This window comes from Eubalaena glacialis, chromosome 2 (genome assembly GCF_028564815.1).
Source record: "Eubalaena glacialis isolate mEubGla1 chromosome 2, mEubGla1.1.hap2.+ XY, whole genome shotgun sequence".
Classification (NCBI taxonomy): domain Eukaryota; kingdom Metazoa; phylum Chordata; class Mammalia; order Artiodactyla; family Balaenidae; genus Eubalaena; species Eubalaena glacialis.
Genome location: NC_083717.1, coordinates 64,740,281 through 64,759,688, shown reverse-complemented (window position 1 = coordinate 64,759,688; position 19,408 = coordinate 64,740,281). Strand labels below are relative to the sequence as shown.

Genomic DNA, 19,408 nt, shown 5'->3' with positions numbered 1-19,408 from the left:
GGGGGGATGGTTCAGGTGGTGATGTGAGCGAGGGGGAGCGATGGGGAGCGGCAGACGAAGCTTCGCTCGCTCACCCCGCTGCTCACCTCCTGCCGCTCACCTCCTGCTGCGCAGCCCGGTTCCTAACAGGCCGCGAGACCAGTACGGTCCGCAGCCCAGGGATTGGGGACCCCTGGTAATACAGCATCGCCTTGTGGTAACATAACTTTAACCACGGAGAGGACCAGTTAAGATCAGAGGGAAGGAGATACAGCACTTGGTTCTGACAGTTTTTTAGAGTTATGGCTTCATCTCTTTCCCAGGCCAACAATGCCTGTTATGTTATGAGAAAAACGGCTTGCTTTCCTTCAAAGGGAGGGTCCCACATTTGCTCTCCATTCTTATAATTGCGTGGATCTCCCTTCCCCCACCCTCCATTCTGGCAGCTTGTTAAATGACTAGGAATCCACAAATCTAGCAACTGAAAAACAAATATTTATTTAATTTTATCCAATTTCAGGTTTTAGGTCCCTGAGAAAAATTATAAAGTCTCTTAACATCCATCGCCTGGTTCCTATAAAGTGACCTATATGAGTAGTTTTTTAACTGCCAAAAACTTACTTTGCAAAACAACAGCAACAAAACAAAAACTCCACAAAGATTCAGAGGGGAGGCCACGTGCCAAGATGTGTTTCCCAGGCCATTTCTGTGGGCCAAAGAAAACTATTCAACAGGGCTAATCTCTTTTTTTTGTATGGTATTTAACCAATGTTCTGGAGCAAGTGGAGACTAGTAGTTAGTGCCAGCTGAAAACCACCCTCCCAAGAATAATGGGACAGACTGTGCCTGGCACGGGGACTGGGGCACCCACGCTGACACACCATGCTGAGGGGTTGGGTTTTACTCTAGGAGACTCTCAAATTCAGATTTTTAAAGGCTTTACCTTTGTTACTCCTCAGGACAGCATGAACAAGGTGGCAGATGTTTGCAGGATATACAATCTAACATTTACTTACTAACCATCATCATTCTGGAGATTTAGAAAGATTCCTTTCCCGAGGTCATTTCTGAACCCAAACCAGAGAGAGGTAAGCCTCCTGCTACCTGTAGCTGCCACTCAGAATGATGTTCCATGTCTGGCCTCTGGGGCTCAACAATAACCAAGGAGGCAGTGGCATGAGGTTCAGTGTTGTGTAACAGGAGAGACTCTGCCTTAACGAAAGTCTTAATATTTCTATAACTTCACATCAAATAAGTATGAAAAGGAAGAATAACCAAAATTCAGGTTACAGATGGTAAAGGCTCTTTTTTAGAACAGTGCATGTGGTAGTTAGACAAGATGCATTTAGTAACTTTAAAAAAACATTTTCACATACTTATCTCAAGAAAGGGTATCATGTTTCATTTTCCATATATTATAAATAGGCAAAAACAGATTTCTAATCCCACAAATGCTAAGAAGCTTAAAATGCTTTCATAACTCAGGTATATGGAGACACCCAGTGGTGAGAAAAATGGTCTGACTTTTACCTCAACCCAGGGATGAGTGGCTCTCACCATCACGTCCAATGGCCCCTAATCTGTGGGAAGAAATTCCATGGGGAGCAAGGTAGCATAAGGTTAAAAAGAAATATGCATACTATACATATATATATTTACAGTAAACTTCAGTAACCAGAATATTAACAAAAATAGCTTCAAGTAGTCCTTGATTTTTTTTTTTTTTCATCTATTTAATACTGATGGTCTGAGGAAAAGAAGATAAAAGTTAGATGGGTCATATTAAAAACTTTTCTTTTTTTTGGCAGCTTTCTGTAACACTTATTCATGCAGTGCTGTGTGTGAATGTTTGGGGAGAAGTGATTAAATGGTCACATTATTTGTCTGAGCCCGTGGTGGAAATCCACCAGCAGATAAATAGGTTCATATACGATCTTCAGTTTAATCTATACAAAGAGAAAAGCCTGGATGGATTAGCATGAAACCCTCATGTTTAGGGTTCACCATGTCTCTGGGACATTTAAAAAATATTAGAGGAACCTGATCCTAGAATCAGGGGCTATAAGAACAGTATAGCTACTGAAATTTCGGGCCATGCAATATATTTGGCAGGAACTAACCAGGAGTTAAACCAGCATTGATTATTACGACATCAAACATCATCAAAAGCAAAACATGTATTCTCCTCTTCACTGTGTAACCACAGATGTCTGAGACATGCTCTGATGGCTTAATGGAGACAACTGCTTTTTCACTTTCCCCAGAATATAACATGGAGTGTTTTTCAAAAATCTTAAAATAGAGGGCTTAGGCTTTTTGTTTATAAATCCTTGGAAAAAAATTATATTCTATCCCAGTTCCTAACTATCCCAAAATAAACCCAAAGGATTTCACTTTCATGGTTAAGAAAGATTTATATGTTTTCTTCAAATGTCAGAAGTCAGTGGGTCCCTCCAGCCCACAATGTCCCCCCAGTTCCACACTCACCTCTGGGAAGGGAAAAGAGGAGGGAGGAGAGGCAACTACAAAGACCTCCACAACTGACCCAAATCCCCAGGCCCTGGTTGCTTTGTTTAGTCAAATCTCTAGTCAAATACAGCAGCCAAGGCACAACTGGCACCATCCCTAGCAGGCTTCAAAGAGGCCTTTCTGCTTCCGCAGGAGGACCAGGAATTCAGCACACAAGGTCTTGGTTGTATGCTTGGGCGAGAGGCAGGACCACAATTAGGATGAATATTGTGGACCAGGTGATGAGGTCCCAAAGATGAGATGTAGCCATGAAGGGACAACACATCTGCCAGTTCAGACCATAAACTCATTATTTCCAAAGAGAGCTAGCTGTTGGGTAGAGCTGCAGTCTGGGTCCACGGTTTTCCTGTGGCCAGACACAACTGTCCCCTCTGGGGTCTCTTTGGTTTTCTGAGGTGAGTTTTTCACATTCTTTAATTTTTGTTTGCCCTTTTCAGGGTTGAAGGTTCCTCTGCTGATGAATTGAGGCTTGTCTTCTAGGGACTTGGTCTGGCCCAATGGCCCTTCCACTCCCAGGGCCTCGCCAGCTGAGGAAGCTCGGTAGAATGGAGATTTGGAATAAATTTGAAATCGTCTTCTGGTCCCATGAGAAGATGCAGTGCTAGATGAACATAAAGAAGAGACTGAAGAGTCCACTGAATCCAGTGAGTCTTGCTGCTTTTTTAGCTGCTTCCGCAACTTGCCTGAAGGTTCAGACTTGCCAGCTGCCTTCAGGGAGATAAGGGCTAAGCTTCTCTCTAATGCAAGAAAGAGACCGAAGCTGTAAATGACAGTTTCCTCTGGGACAAATCACCGTGTGATGAAGAGGTGTCGCTGTTCACATGGAAAGTGGGCAGCTAAGATCTGGAGGGCCCAGGTTGGCCTACTTTGTGAACAGACACGACTCGAGAAGAGCTCACCACCCATTTCTACACCACCCATATCGTTTCAGAATCAACCCCAAGGAAGTGTGCAGCTGGACTATGGCATCAGAAGAGGCCTACAACCGTCCCTATCATTTAAAAAACTGCCAGGATACGTAGTCAATTCCACATCTCACTGAAACACGCCAGGCAGTTAAAGATCTTGTTTGCTACAGTCCCATCTCACAGCAGGGCTCAGCTCCTGCTACTCACCCTTAGAAAATGGATCATGGGTCAGTAAGACACAGAAGCTGTGACTGTTGCCTTTTCTCTGTGGTAAATATAGAGAAAACATTAAATTGCAAAAGTAATGCCTTACGTTGAAGGCTTGGTCTGATGAACAATTTATATAGAAGTTTCACAAAATCGGTATATTTCAACTCTTTAGGACTTTGTCACCTTTTCACGTAAACTCAAGGCCTTCTTGAAAGGGACTTTGTCTTCACTTGGGAATCCTTATTCCTTCTTTGCAAAACAAATCTGGAGTCTTTGGTCTAACATGTTCATTTACCTGATTTCTCAGCGATGGCACCTTCAGACTCGATGTTCAAATTTTCAGAGCTATCCGCAGTCCCTATGGAGGCCTCAGACTCAAGGGTTTCATCATCAGAGGCACGGGGTTCCAGTACAAGCATCTCAAAAGTTAGCTCTTCCCTGTAAGATACAATCAAGAAACGCATTATCATTTGATAAGAAACGGAAGGAAGACAACAGGAAAAAAGACCTTCCATGAAAATCAGGAATTGAGGTAGCAAAAACAGTCACGTTTCTTACTGTTCCCTTCCAGGGTGGTGATAAGGACCTGAAAGCACAGTCACAGTGAAGGCTAAAGACAGCAAAGGCTGGGACCTGTAACAGGGCTAAGCGTGAGGTAGAGAAAGATGCTGAAGCTACGAGACCTTCTGGTAAAATGAACTCTGGGCTGGTAATCAGGAGATGATTCTAAACTCACTCTAAACTCATTCATAATATATCAGGAAAGTACTTTTCTCTCTCTGGACCTCAACTTTCTCATCCACAAAACAAAGAGATTAAACTAGATAGTCTCTAGGATTCCTTCCAGCGTTTAAACTATTTTCTACAAAATTTTATTCGCTGGTTACAGACCATATCCTCTACCTTGACCAAGGAGAGACCTCTAGATCTCCTAGATGAAGTAAAACACTGATTGACCTTTTCTGTCCTTTGAAGCCTTTGCCATCTCCACTTAAGAGTATTCTCTACTCCTCCTCATCAATCACCCACCTACCTCTCAGTCATGCCCCCTCATTCCCTGAAGTCTTTGGTACTTGGCTCCTAATCTCGCTTTCTCACTACTGCCTGATACCACCCTGATCTATTTCAATCCACATCTTTGTGAAAGCTCACATTAATACCCTAAAACCAAAGTTCCTTTACGTCTGCAACTCCTAACAACCTCTCCTCCACTTTATATAGGCAATTTTCTCCAATGGGCAGATCCTAGAGTTTGTCAATCCAATCCTCCACTCTGTCCACAATCTCCTTATCCTTCCAACTGTAACTCCGTTTTTCATCAAGTCTCCTCCCTTTCAGAGCCCTCGTAGCTTCTCTTCCACTCTACCTAGCTTTAAATTATTCATCCTTTAATACCTCCAACATCTAGCTTGAGATTCATGGACAATCTTTTCAAGGACAGTCTCACCAGCAACTCATTGCTGCATTTACAACTGCCATAAGCAGTGTGCATTCACACCTCTAAGACTAGGCTCATACGTTTTCCTTTCTCTGGAAAGACTTTTCACCCTCCTAGCAAATTCCTATTCACCCTTCAATACTTCCAATGCCATTTTCATCAAAGCTGAATTAGGTCCTCTTTTCAGATCATTTTTATATCAAATAGCTAGCCCCTGGTCAAAGTAGACCACTTTTGCCTTACCATGTTCAGCACACCTGAGCCCTAGCTGCCTTTTTTAGCTTGCTCAAATTCGAGATTCAATCCTGACAGGCAAAAAGTACTTTAACAGACTCATAACCTCTCATGAATCAAGCTCTCAGACCTAGGATTCTGGGATCCTGGGAACTCAGGAACAAAAATCCCCTTAAAACATAGGAGTCATCATTGTCAACCAAAACCACTACACAGTACCTTCAGGGAGAACCATGGGATGTTCACATTATCCCCAAGATGTAGTGTTACCCACTCCTGCTCCAGTGATGGTAGAGGTCACAGAGCGGCTTAGCTGTCGCCTAAATTGCAACCAATTTCCTTACCCAGTGTCCCAGCACCCACTGGAGTTGCTGCCTTACCCTGACCAGCCAGTTGCTGGCCCCATGGCTATATTGATCTTCAGATAATAACCTTCCTTTATGGAGTTCTGAATAATCTTAGCCTGGGAATCCTTATTCCTCCTTTTTAAGACAAATCTGTTTACCAAGGCTGGTGACCTGTTAGGGATCTTGGCTAAGACTGACACACCCTGTCCCAGTCAGCATCTCCAGAATCATCACTGTAGCAGCTTCAGTTTGGTCTCCCAGCTCACAGAGCATCCTTCCTTGAGGTGACAACTTTCACACTGCTACCTGAGTACAGGCAACATGTCTTTGTCATCTCCACATCCCCTGTATCACCTAACCTAGTGCTTGACTCACAATAAGGAAGAATAAAAAAAGGACAGAAGGAAGGAAATGAAAACAGATAACTAGTTGCTCCCTTTCCCCCTGGAAACTCACTTTTCTTTCTGCAGGTTCTCAATCTGCTCAGTCAGGACTCTCTCCTCCTGCTGCATAGCTGCTTGCTGCTGTTCTGTGATGTCAGCCTCCAGCGCTGCCTCACTAGTCAAGGTCTCTTCTGGGACATCAGACATGGAGGGCAACCGAACTACAACAGGAGAGGATGGGCATGGATAGTTCCCTCGACGAAGACGCCCCTTCCCCTGCAAAGAAAAATACATGTTAAAAGGTAAATTGAGTGACTGATCAGTTTTACTTGGCCCAGTTAGGATAACAAGTGTACTACTTCCATCACACCTGGTGAACGGTAGGAATAAGCAGGAACATTCTGTGAGACCTAAGATATTTAGTGAGATACCATCCATCGAACACATTTAGGTTAAGCATTTTCTTGCAAGAGCACTGGAAAATGGGTACGTTGGTGGGTGGGAGTGTAAGAACACACTGTGTACTGAGACAAGATTCTTCTTTTAATCTAAGCTGCATCCCCTCCAAACTAAATATCCACACATGGCTATTTAAATTAATTAATTAAAATAAAATGGGGGGTTGGGGGGGGAGGGATAAATTGGGAGATTAGGATTGACATGTACACACTACTATATATAAAACAGATAACTAATAAGGACCTCCTGTATAGCACAGGGAACTCTACTCAATACTCTGTAATGGCCTGCATGGGAAAAGAATCTAAAAAAGTGGATATACGTATATGTATAACTGATTTACTTTGCTGTACACCTGAAACTAACACAACATTGTAAATCAACTATACTCCAATAAAATTTTTTAAAAAATTAAATAGAAGTAAAAATTTAGTTCTGCATTCACACTAGCCAGATTTCAAAAGCTCAACAGCCACAGGTGGCTAGTGACCACCATATTGAACAGGGCAGATGTAGAACATTTCCATCATCGAAGAAAGTTCTGATGGACAACACTGCTCTATAACTTTAACCCTGGAATATACAATCTCTCTAGGAAGACTATAGAAACAGGTCCTAAAACTCAGTTTTATTTTTTTTAAAAAGTCATTTATATATTACAGGGTGTTAGTGAGAGATATTCTCTAAGAACAACTCAAGAAACTTCTTTCTTGAGATCAGAGGGGGAAAAAAACTCATTGTTTTAATTGGTTACCTTGCACAGAACTTTCGCTTCTGATAATGGCAGACTAGGTATTTAAAATTAAACCTCCTGCTGAGAACAACTGGACCAAACATAAAAAACCCAACATATTCTTGAAGGCACCAGAGAGCTAACAAGGTAGACCACGAAGAGGCTAGCCCAGCATTCAGGGCTAATTTAAATTTAAGAAGAGGTGGATGAGAGTCTGAGCAGAGCTTTTGACAGACTACAGCAGGAGTCAGCAAATTATGGCCCCTGAGCCAAATCTGTCCTTGTGCCTGATTTTGTAAATAAAGCTTTACTGAAATGCCTTCATGCTCATTAATTCACGCACTGTCTATGGCTCTTCTGCAGAATAATGATAGCACTGATGGTTGCAAGAGATTGTATGGTCCACAACGCCTCAAGTATTTACTCTCTGGTCCTTTACAGAAAAAGTTTGCCAACCCCTGGGGTAAAGAATAATAGTCCAGACCCAGGCAAGGGTGTGGGTTGCAGTCTGGTTTGAGTGTGGGCTCCATCCCCATCCATGCCTGATGCTGGGACCCCTAAGGTTTGCATCCTAGATATACACGTAAATTGAAATTATTACGGTCCTTGCAGATACTGCAGCCTAGCTTCAAGTCACTTGAATGGTTCAGAAAACTGTAATCCCTAAAACTGGATTAAAGTAACCCCAGTTTGCTAGTGCCCTAGGACCTGGCAGAAGAAATGAAAACACTATCTGGAGGAAAGTAACATCATCTCAGGTTTCAAAATATTTTTACAAATAATTTTTAAAAATACTATGTCTCACACACAATAAAAGGCAACCAAGCACAAAAGGAGACAAGACAATGTAAATGAAAACCAGTAAAAACAACAGAAACCTTCAATGACACCAGATATTGTTGCTCTCAGAACAGACTTAAAATAACCATGCTGAAAGAGACAGAAAGACACAGTTGAATTAGTGGACCAGAAGTTAGGTCAGAAGAAAATACAAAGAATCAAGCAGAGAAAACAAAACAAAACAAAAAATTTTCTAGAAAAATTCAGAAAAGTTGATAGAAGAACACAATAAAAAGATCTACCATATATAAAAAGATTACCAGGAGAGAAGAGAGATCCTGTAGAAGAAATAACAAAAAGATAATGGCAGAACATTTTTCAAAACTAATTAAAGATGTCAACCTACTGACTAAAGAAAGCCTTTGACCTCTAGAAAAGATAAATAAAAAGAAGTCCATATCTAGAGACAGCTGCTAAAAATTAAAAGCAAGAGAAAATCTTAAAAGCAGTCAAAAAAAAAAAAAAAAAAAGTACCTGCAACAAAGAAGCAACTATTTGATTCAAAGCTTACTTTTCAACAGAAACAATGTAAGTCAGAAAACAATAAATGGTATTTTCAAGAGATGAAAGGAAAAAGTAACTGCCAATCTAGAATTCTATACATCACAAAAACAAACTTCAAGAATGAAGTTGAAATAAAGACATTTTCAGACATACTAAGACAGGAAATCTGTCACCAGCAGATCTGCACTAAAGGAAGGGCAGACAGAAAATGACCCAAGAAGAAAAGTCAGGGAGGAAGAAATGAAGAGCAATGAAAACGGTAAATATGTAAGTCTAAAAGAATTTGCATAAAACATAAGAATAATGTGTTGAATTTAAAATACACAGGTAATTAAAAACATAACAACAACATCAACTACATCATATAATAGCTAAAGCATATTAAAGTCCTTGCATTATCTGGGAAAAAAATAAAAGTACCAATTAACAGACTTTGATAAACCACAAATTTATGTTGTAATCTTTAGGTTGACTACTAAAAGAAGAGTAAAAAAGTATACAACTTCAAAACTAACAAAGGAAAAAAATGGAATAATAGAAAGTAGCCAAAAGAAAAAGGCAAGAATGAACCAAAAAAAGCAAGAAAGAAAAGAAACATCTGTCAGGTAAGAAAAATTGAAAGCACAAAATAAAATAGTAGATTTAAATCCAAATATATCAGTGATTACATTAAATTAAGTAGATTAAATGCTCTAGTTAAAATCTGAAGATTATCAGACTGTATTAAAAAAAGAAAACCCAACTATATTAAGTTTACAAAGCACGCATATAAAACATTCAGAATTCAGAAAGGCTGAAAGTAAAAAGATTGGCGTAAAAGACTTACCATGTCAGCACAGAGAAAACAAGTGTGTACACACCAATCAGTAAAGTCATAGAACTGAACAACTTAATAAACATAAGTGATATAATAGACATACATAGAATTCACGATCTAACTACAGAATACTCATTATTTTAAAGCACATACAGCAAGACAATACATTTCCAAGGGTTCAAATAGTTTATCTGACCTTTAAATTAATTTAAAATAAGTTTTCTGGTAGTGCAGTTACAAAGAGAAAACTAAAAATCCCTATGTATGCAGAATTTAAGAAATAGACTTCTATGAATAAAGAAGATATGGTACATATATGAAATAATGACATTTGCAGCAACATGGATGGACCTAGACATTATCATACTAAGTGAAGCAAGTCAGAAAGAGAAAGACAAATACCATATGATATCACTTATATGTGGAATCTAAAATATGACACAAATGAACTTATCTATGAAACAGAAACAGACTCACAGACATAGAGAACAGACTTGTGGTTGCCAAGGTGGAGGGAGGTAAGGGAGAGATGGATTGGGAATTTTGGATTAGCAGATGCAAACTATCAATATTATATATAAAATGGATAAACAACACGGTCCTACTGTATAGCACAGGGAACTATATTCAATATCCTGTGATAAACCATAATGGAAAAGAATATGAAAAGAATGTATATATATGTATAAATGAGTCACTTTGCTGTACAGCAGAAATTAACACACTGTAAATCAAATATACTTGAATAAAATAAAAAAAAAAAAGAAAGAAGACTTCTAAACACCCATAGCCCAGCCAAGAAGAAATCACAATGAAAATTTTAAAATTCTTTGAACTAAACAGTAATATCAAAATCTATGGGATACAGTTTAACTCTGCCTATATTAAAGTTATAGCCTTATATGCATATATTAGAAAAAAAGAAAGGTTAAAAACTAAAGAGGTAAGTATCTATTTCAGGAAACTAGATAAAGAACAACAAAATAAACCCAAGGAGAAAAAAGAAAATAAACAGTAAACAAACATTAGAAAAAAGAGGACCAAAGCCAAAATGTAGCTCTTTGAAAAGACTAACAAAAGATTTTAAACTCTGGCAAAATTGGTAAGAGAAAAAGAATTTACAAATAACCAAAGGCGGGAATGAAAAGGGGACATCACTAAAAATCTAGTAGACATGAAAAGGATAAGAGGCTACTATGAACAACTTTATGTCAATAAATCTGAAATTTTATACAAAGTGGAGAAATTTCTACAAAAATCCAAGTAATTAATACTGTCAAAAAATAAAAAATGTGATTAATCTTATAAACTGAATCTATAAATAAAACCTTTACAGAGAGAAAACTGGAAGCCTACATGATTTCACTAGTAAACAAGATGAAATAACGCACAAATTCTTCCACAGAATTAGAAATAAGGGCTACTCTCCAACTCATTCTTAGAGGCCAGCATAAGCTTGATACCAAAACATAAGGACATTAAAAGGAAAGTCTATTATAGGATAATTTTAGTCATAAACAGGGGTGTAAAAATTCTAAACAACATACTATAAATCAAATCAAGCAATATATAAGGAGAATATTACATCATGACTAAGTTGGATTTATTGCACTAGTATAATGATTTAACATTCAGAAATTTACTCATTGTAAAATGTCATAACAATAAAATTTAAAAGTCTCATGCACACCTCAATACATGCAGTAAAGGCATTTCATAAAATTCAATATTAAATCACAATTACAACTCTTAGAAAACCAGGAATAGAAGGGAACATATTTAATCTCATCAAGCATCTATAAGAATTCTATAGCAAACATCATACTTAGTGGTAAAAGGCTGAAAGCTTTCCCTTTGAGACTGGGAACATGCCAGGAATGATCCCTATGACCACTTCCTTTCAACATAGCATTGAAGGTTCTAGCTAGCGTAAGAAAAAGAAATAAAAGGCAGAAGGATTATGAAAGAACAAATGAAACTATCATTATTCATGAACAATATGACTGTAGAGGTAGGAAATCCAAAGGAATGCACAGAAAAATTGTTAGAATAAGTGGAAAAATACCAAAATCAATTGTATTTTTATTTAACAAGCAACAAATAGAATACAAAAATTTTAAAATAACATTTATAATTGTATTAAAATTATTAAAATCCTAGTAACAATTCAAGTAATTCAAAAGATGTGTAAGATATCTATATACAAAACTATAAAACAATTTTGAGAGGAATTAATGATCTACATGAATGGAGAGATATATCATGTTCACGGATGGGAACAATCAATATTGTAAAAATATCAATTCTCCCTAAAGTGATCTCTAAATTCAATGCAATCTCAATAAAAATCCCAAGACAATTTTTGTGAAGCTGATTCTATAATTTATGTGGCAATACTGTATACAGAGCCAAGAATAGTCAAAACACTATTGAAGAGGGAGGTAGGATGACTTGTTCTAGCAGATATTTTTAGAAAGCTATAGTAATTAAAATAGTGGTGCTGGTACAAAGATAGTCAAAATAGAGAACCTAGAAAGAGAGCCACACATATATAGACTCTTGATTTATCACAAAAGGGGAACTTCAGAGCAGTATGGAAAGGATGCTTTTTTAAATAAACAGTGCTGGAAAAACTGGATATCCATGTGGAAACATAAAGACCACTCCCTACACTATACCACATACAAAAATTGTTTCCAGGTGGATTATATAGCTAAATATGAAAGGCAAAACAATAAAGCTTTTAGAAGATAATAAAGATTATCTTCATAACTTCAGGTAGTAAAAAACTTCTTAAACATGACCCTAAAAGTACTAGTCTAAAGGAAAAGACTGGTAAGTTAGCCTACATTACAATTAAGAACATCCTGTTCATCAAAAGACACCTTTAAGCCTGGAAGAAGAAAGCTGCAACAGAAGTAACCAATAAAGGGTATGTATCCAGAATTCATAAAGAACTCCTACAGATGAGAGAAAGACAGACAACCCGATTAGAAAAATGGGCAAGAGTTCTGAACAGGTCCTTCACAAAAGAGCATATCCAAACTGCCAACATACTTAAGAAAAGGTGCTTAAGCACATTAGAGTCACAACACAGAAATTTAAAATAAGACCCCAATGATACATCCACTAAAATGGTTAAAATTAAGGAATCTGGCAATATAAGTGCTGGGGAGGAAGTGGAGCAATTGGGAACTCTCATACACTGCTAGTGAAGTACAACCATTTTGGAAAAAAAGTTTGGCATTATGTACTCAGGTTGAAGATATATATAGCCTGTGACTCAGTAATTCCACTCTTATATAACCCCCACAAAAATACATCCATGTGTCCATCCAAACTACATGTATCAGAATGTTCATAGCAGCGTTATTCATTAACTCCCCAAACACAAGCCAAATGTCCATCAATACTAGAATGGATAAACTGTGGTATACGTATATACTGGAATACTATACAGTAACATATATGAGCTACAATGAAGCACAATAATATGGATAAGTCTTACACACATAAGGTTGAGTGAAATAAGTCAGATATAAAATAATACCTATTATATGATTCCATTTATATAAAGCTCAAAAACAGACAAAACTATAGTGCTCAGGGGTACATACTTTAGTGGGAAAACAACAAAGAAAACAGAGTAAGTGATTAACATAAAACTCAAGTTATTGCTTACCTTTGGGGGAGAGAAAGGATTGCAACTGGAAAGAGAAAGAGAAGAGCTTCTGGGGGTGCTGGCAATGTTCTATTTCTTGACCTGAGGTTGGTATGTGGATGTTTACTTCATAATTCATTAAGATGCAGATGTATGTTTCTGTGCTTTTTTTTTTAATGTGTTGTATTTCTCAACAAGTAAGAGCTCCTCTTCAAAGTTAACTATTTATGCAAATATACTACTATCTTTTGAATACAATGGGACAATAAACTGACAGATTTCTGAGTTGATTTTGGGAAGAAGAAAGGAAGACATGCTGTCTCAGAAACCAAAACTGCTGAGCTAGCCCAAATGGTAAGGTGAAAGTAGAAGGTAGTTCTAAGGGCATTCAGACTGACTCTTCCAAGCTCATGCCCTCTAAAACATGCAACAGGATGAATAGTAGGAGGGTGACAAGACTGCTATTCCACTTTTAGTTCTGAGAGCAAGAAGTAAAGAATATGTTAAGAAAAAGGCCCTCAAAACAAACTGTCAGTCTGCAAATTTAATAGAGGATGACTACGGAAAAGATAGCATTGTGGAATGGACGCAGAGAACAGGGTTTGGAGTTGGTATCAGCACAGTGTTAAAGTCCATTATGACTGGTCAGAATTACATTATAAATTCCAAGACAGCTTCTCATTACATATCGTTTTGACTATTTTAATGAAGCCAAATGAACAACTAAAACTTAATGTGATATAAAAGCCTCAGGGAGCTGGAAAAATCTGAGCTTACTCCTAGTATTCACTTCCCAGTATTCAAAAAAAGAGCTGCCTTTGTTCGGCATTCATACCATCACCTGGCCGCCTAAAGTACTTCACTACGGGTTAGCTAAGAATTACTTAACAGAGCTGAAGAAAATCAAACTCCACAGGTCTGATCTCTCTTAAGATAGCATTAAATAAAGATTAAGGAAAAGCTGGAACCCCTACAGCCCAAAGTTCTCTTACAAGGTCAGAGAAAGTAAATTTTAAAGTTAATTACATAGAGCTTTTAGAAACATGGGAAAATGCTAATACTGTGTTAAAAACTGGACATAAACTGGTATATCACAGATTCTTTTAAAATCTGCAAATATAGCAAGGTATTTCCTGAGTGGAATAATATCCTTTATTCTCCATACTTTTCCATAGTAAGCATAATTTAGTTTTTTTAAATGGGATTTCTTTTTTTATAGCAACATTCACTGTATATTCTCTTTCAGTGGTTTTATCCATAATTGTTTTTCTACCATCACTGCAAAAGTCAACAGAGTGAAAAAGGCAAATATTTTCTTCACATTATGATAAAAATATTTGACCTTGTGTACTCCCTGGAAAGAGTTAGCAGTTAACACTTTGAGAAGTGGTTTGTAGTATCCTTTGTTCATTTTCCACTAGGTCTTTCTCCTATTTATTTGTAGGGGCTTCTCCTCATTAACTAGGGAAAATCAGACTTTGTGATATGAGTTGTAAGTATTTTCTTACCGTGTATCATTTCCCTTTTGCCTTGCTTATGGTCATATTTGTCATGCATTAATACTTGATAACTATGCCAATGAACCTATCAACTTTTCTTTTAATGGTTTTATATAATAGAAAAACCTCCTCTACTCCAAGATCACAGTATATTTTTCTATCATAATAGGGATTTTATTGGTTTTGATTGATCACATAGTTTATGAACAATGTGTACCCAATTGTTAATATAAGTACTGAAAAACCTATAAAGCCATATTGTAATCCTTTTCTGAACAATTATGCCAGTGACTTTCCAGCTTAAACTCTAGAGACAAATTATTCTGAAAATCGAGATTTCAACTACAATTATTTTCAAATGTTGATGAGTGTTAGGTCTAAAGTCCCACTTATCCACGATTTAATATCATACACAATCTTCAAATTTCCAACCTCTCATTAACAAAGTTACTAGGAAAAGCTGGATTACCACTACCAAAGACATCACAGATAACACAGTTACGACAGAGAGCCAAGATCAAGGAGCAATTTAAGACATTACTATGCTTTTGAGGAGTTAACTATTTTCACTTTGTAAAGAAAAATAAACTAGCACTGATTTCACCCTTTCAAAATGGGAGAAGGTGGAATTCCCTTCTTCTTAAAAAACATATTTGTAACTGAACTCATAGAAACAGAGTAGATCGGTGGTTGCCAGGGGCTGGGGTGTGGGGGAAATGGGTGATAGTGGTCAAAGGGTACAAATTTCCAGTTACAAGATGAATAAATTCTGCGGATGTAATGTACAGCATACTGACTGTAGTTAACAATACTGTATTATATGCTTAAAAGTTGCTAAGAGAGTAGATCTTAAATGTTGTTACCACCAAAAAAAAAAGAGAAATAAGTAACTAGATGAAGTAATGGATGTGTTAACTAACCTTACTGTGGTAATTTCATTATATATATATATCAAATCATCACATTGTACACCTTAAATTTACACAATGTTATATGTCAACTATATCTCAATGTATATAATCTCAATATATATACTAGGAGGAAAAGAAAAAACCAAAACACATGTTTTTAGAGCTCTAAAAAAGTCACATTTAAAAAACTGATTAAAAAAATTCTACTGGATTGTACAAGAAGTACAATACAGGGCCCACTGACTTGATAAATTATATTAATTTAATCACACTTGGCTTCAGTTTCTCTGTTATCTTAAGGTGTTTTTAGTTTCTTTGTTAGCTACTTCAGTCTGTTTTCCTTTTGCTCCCCTTTCCCCTTTTGTTCCTATTTTTTTTCCCTAAAGATTTATCCTTTTCTGCCTCCTGTTATGTATTGGTTTCAACTTTTGTAGAAAAGGTGTATCTGATAACCTTCTTCATCTCCTCTTGGGCTCTTCCATAATTGCCCTTTCAGCCGAATTAAACTTCTTCTTGGATGTTTTGGCAATGTGAAGGTGAAGAGGTGGAATGCTTTTGTGCCCGCAGGATACAGGGCAGTAAACAGCTCTGCAAAGCTAGGTTGCCTGAGCTGTAAGACATCCCTCTGTATCTGCAGGTTCTGCATTCTTGGATTCAACCAACTGCAGAATGAAAATATTTGAAAAAAATTTCCCTAAAATTCCAAAAAACAAAACTTGAATTTGCCACCATGCACTAACAACTATTTACATAGCATTTACATTGAATTAGGTATGGTAAGTAATCTAGGGATGATTTAAAGTAGGCAGGACACCTATCCTTCTCAAACTATTCCCAAAAACTGAAGAGGAAGAAATGCTTCTGAACTCTTTCTATGAGGTCAGCATCACCCTGATGTCAAAACCAAAGACACCACAAAAAAAGATAATTACAGGCCAATGTCACTGATGAACACAGACATAAAAGTCCTTAACAAAACACTAGCAAACCAAATTCAACAGTACATTATAAGGATCATACCATGATCAAGTAGGATTTATCCCAGGGATGCAAAGATGGTTCAATACCCACAAATCAATCAATGTGATACACCACATTAACAAACTGAAGAATAAAAATTATGATCATCTCAACAGATGCAGAAAAAGCTTTGACAAAATTCAACATCCATTTATGATAAAAACTCTCAACAAAGTGGGTATAGAGAGAACAAACCTCAACATAATAAAGGCCATATATGACAAACCTAACATCACACTCAATGGTGAAAAGCTGAAAGCATTTCCTCTAAGATCAGAAACAAGACAAAGATGCCCACTCTCATCACTTTTATTTAACACAGTATTGGAAGTCCTAGCCACAGTAATCAGACAAGAAAAATAAAAGAAATACAAATTGCAAAGGAGGAAGTAAAACTGTCACTGTTTTCAGATGACATGATACCATACATATAAAAAAATCCTAAAGATACCACTGAAAAAATATGAGAATAAATTAATTGACTAAAGTTTCAGGATACAAAATTAATATACAGAAATCTGATGCGTTTCTATACACTAACAATGAACTATCAGAAAGAGGAATTAAGAAAACAATTCCATTTACAACTGCATCAAAAAGAAGAAAATACCTAGGAATAAATCTAACCAAGGAGATAAAAGACCTGTACTTGGAAAACTAAAAGACACCAATGAAAGAAACTGAAGGTGACACAAACAAATGGAAAGATACACCATGTTCATGGATTGGAAGAATTAATACTGTTAAAATCACAAATACTACCCAAGGCAATCTACAGATTAAATGTAATCCCTATCAAAACACCAATGGCATTTTTCACAGAACCAGAACAAATAATTCCAAAATGTGTATGGAAACACATAAGACTCCAAATAGCCAAACCAATCTTGAGAAAGAACAAAACTAGAGGTATCACACTCCCTGATTTCAAAATATACTGCAAAGCTACAGTAATCAAAACAGTATGGTACTGGAACAAAAACAGACACATAGATCACTGGAACAGAAACCAGAGTGTCCAGAAATAAACCCATGCTTATATGGTTAATTAATCTACAACAAAGGAGGCAAGAATACACAAGGGGAAAAGACAGCTTCTTCAACAAATGGTGTTGGGACAACTGAACAGCTACATGCAAAAGAATCAAACTGGGTTACTTTCTCATACCATATACAAAAATAAACACAAAATGCATTAAAGACTTAAATGTAAGACCTGAAACCATAAAATTCCTAGAAGAAAACACAGGCAGTATGCTCTTTGACATTGGTGTTAGCAATATTTTTTTAGATATGTCTCCTTAGTCAAGTGAAAAAAAAGCAAAAATAAACAAATGGGACTACATCAAACTAAAAAGCTTCTGCACAGTGAAGGAAGTTATCAACAAAATGAAAAGGCAGCCTACTTAAGAGGAAAAGATATTTGCAAATGATATATCTAACAAGGGGTTGATATCCAAAAATATACAAAGAACTCAATACAACTCAACTTCAAAATGACAAAAAACCTAATTAAAAAATGTGCAGAGCACTTCAATAGACATTTTTCCAAAGACAAGATACAGATGGCCAACAGACACATGAAAAGATGTTCAACATCACTATCATCAAGGAAATGCAAATCAAAACCACAATGAGATATCAACTCACACCTGTCAGAATGGCTATTATCAAAAAGATAGCATGTAAGTGTTGATGAGGATGTGGAGGAAAGGGAACCCTTGTGCACTGTTGGTGGGAATGTAAATTGGTACCTGGAAGATTTTATGAAGGATCCTCAAAAAATTAAAAATAGAACTACCATATGATCTAGCAATTCCACTCCTGGATATTTATCCAGATAAAACAAAAACACTAATTTGAAAAGATATATACACCCCTATGTTCACTGCAGCATTATTTACAATAGCCCACATATGAAAGCAACCTAAGTATCCATTGATAGATGAATGGATAAAGAAAATGAAGTATATATAGGTATGCATGTATGCGTATACACACATACACACACACACAATGGAATATTACTCAATCATAAAAAAAGAATGAAATCCTGTCATTAGCAACAACATGGATGGACCTAGATTATGCTACGTGAAATAAGTCAAACACAGAAAGACAAGTAATGCATGATTTTGCTTATATGTGGAATCTAAAAAAACAAACAAACATAACAAAACAGAAAGAGATTAATAGATACAAAGAACAAACTGGTGGTTGCCAAAGAGGAAGGGGGTAGGGGGATGAGCTAAATAGGTGAGGGAGATTAAAAGGTACGAACTTCCAGTTATAAAGTAAATAAGTCATGTGGATGTAATGTACAGCATAGGGAATATAGTCAATAATATTGTAATAACTTTCTATGGTGACAGATGGTAACTAAACTTATCGTGGTGATCATTTTGTAATGTATAAAAATATCAAATCAGTATACTGTACACTTGAATATTGTAAATCAATTATACTTCAAATAAAAAAGTATAATGGGAGGATGTGTGTAGGTTATATGCAAATACTATGCCATTTTTTTTTAAACAGGAACTTTATTTATTTTGTTTGTTTATTTTTGGCTGCGTTGGGTCTTCATTGCTGCGTGGGCTTTCTCTAGTTGCAACAAGCGGGAGCTACTCTTCGTTGTGGTGCACAGGCTTCTCATTGCAGTGCCTTCTCTTGTTGCAGAGCACAGGCTCTAGGCATGCGGGCTTCAGTAGTTGTGGCACATGGGCTCAATAGCTGTGGCTCATGGGCGCTAGAGCTCACGCTCAGTAGTTGCGGCGCATGGGCTTAGTTGCTCCGCGGCATGTGGGATCTTCCCGGACCAGGGCTTGAACCCATGTCCCCTGCACTGGCAGGCCGATTCTTAACCACTGCGCCACCAGGGAAGCCCTATGCCATTTTACATAATGAACTTGAGCATCCTAGAAATTTGGTATCTG

General features: G+C 37.1%; 1 protein-coding gene across 9 annotated transcripts in view; it reads right to left on the bottom strand.

Moving 5' to 3' along the window:
• Positions 1-456: 456 nt before the first annotated feature.
• MYO9A (myosin IXA) overlaps positions 457-19,408 on the bottom strand; it is a 279,267-nt gene continuing 260,315 nt past the window's right edge. For 8 of the 9 annotated variants that reach the window (XM_061180112.1, XM_061180113.1, XM_061180111.1 and 5 more), the window contains 3 exons: positions 6,102-6,304; positions 3,922-4,064; positions 457-3,245 (listed from right to left, as the gene is read on the bottom strand). In XM_061180112.1, the coding sequence (XP_061036095.1) occupies positions 2,782-3,245; positions 3,922-4,064; positions 6,102-6,304 (810 nt within the window). In that variant the 3' untranslated portion in view covers positions 457-2,781. Of the gene's footprint in view, positions 3,246-3,623; positions 3,682-3,921; positions 4,065-6,101; positions 6,305-19,408 lie in introns of all 9 variants that reach the window. The other variant, XM_061180117.1, reaches the window with a different exon arrangement.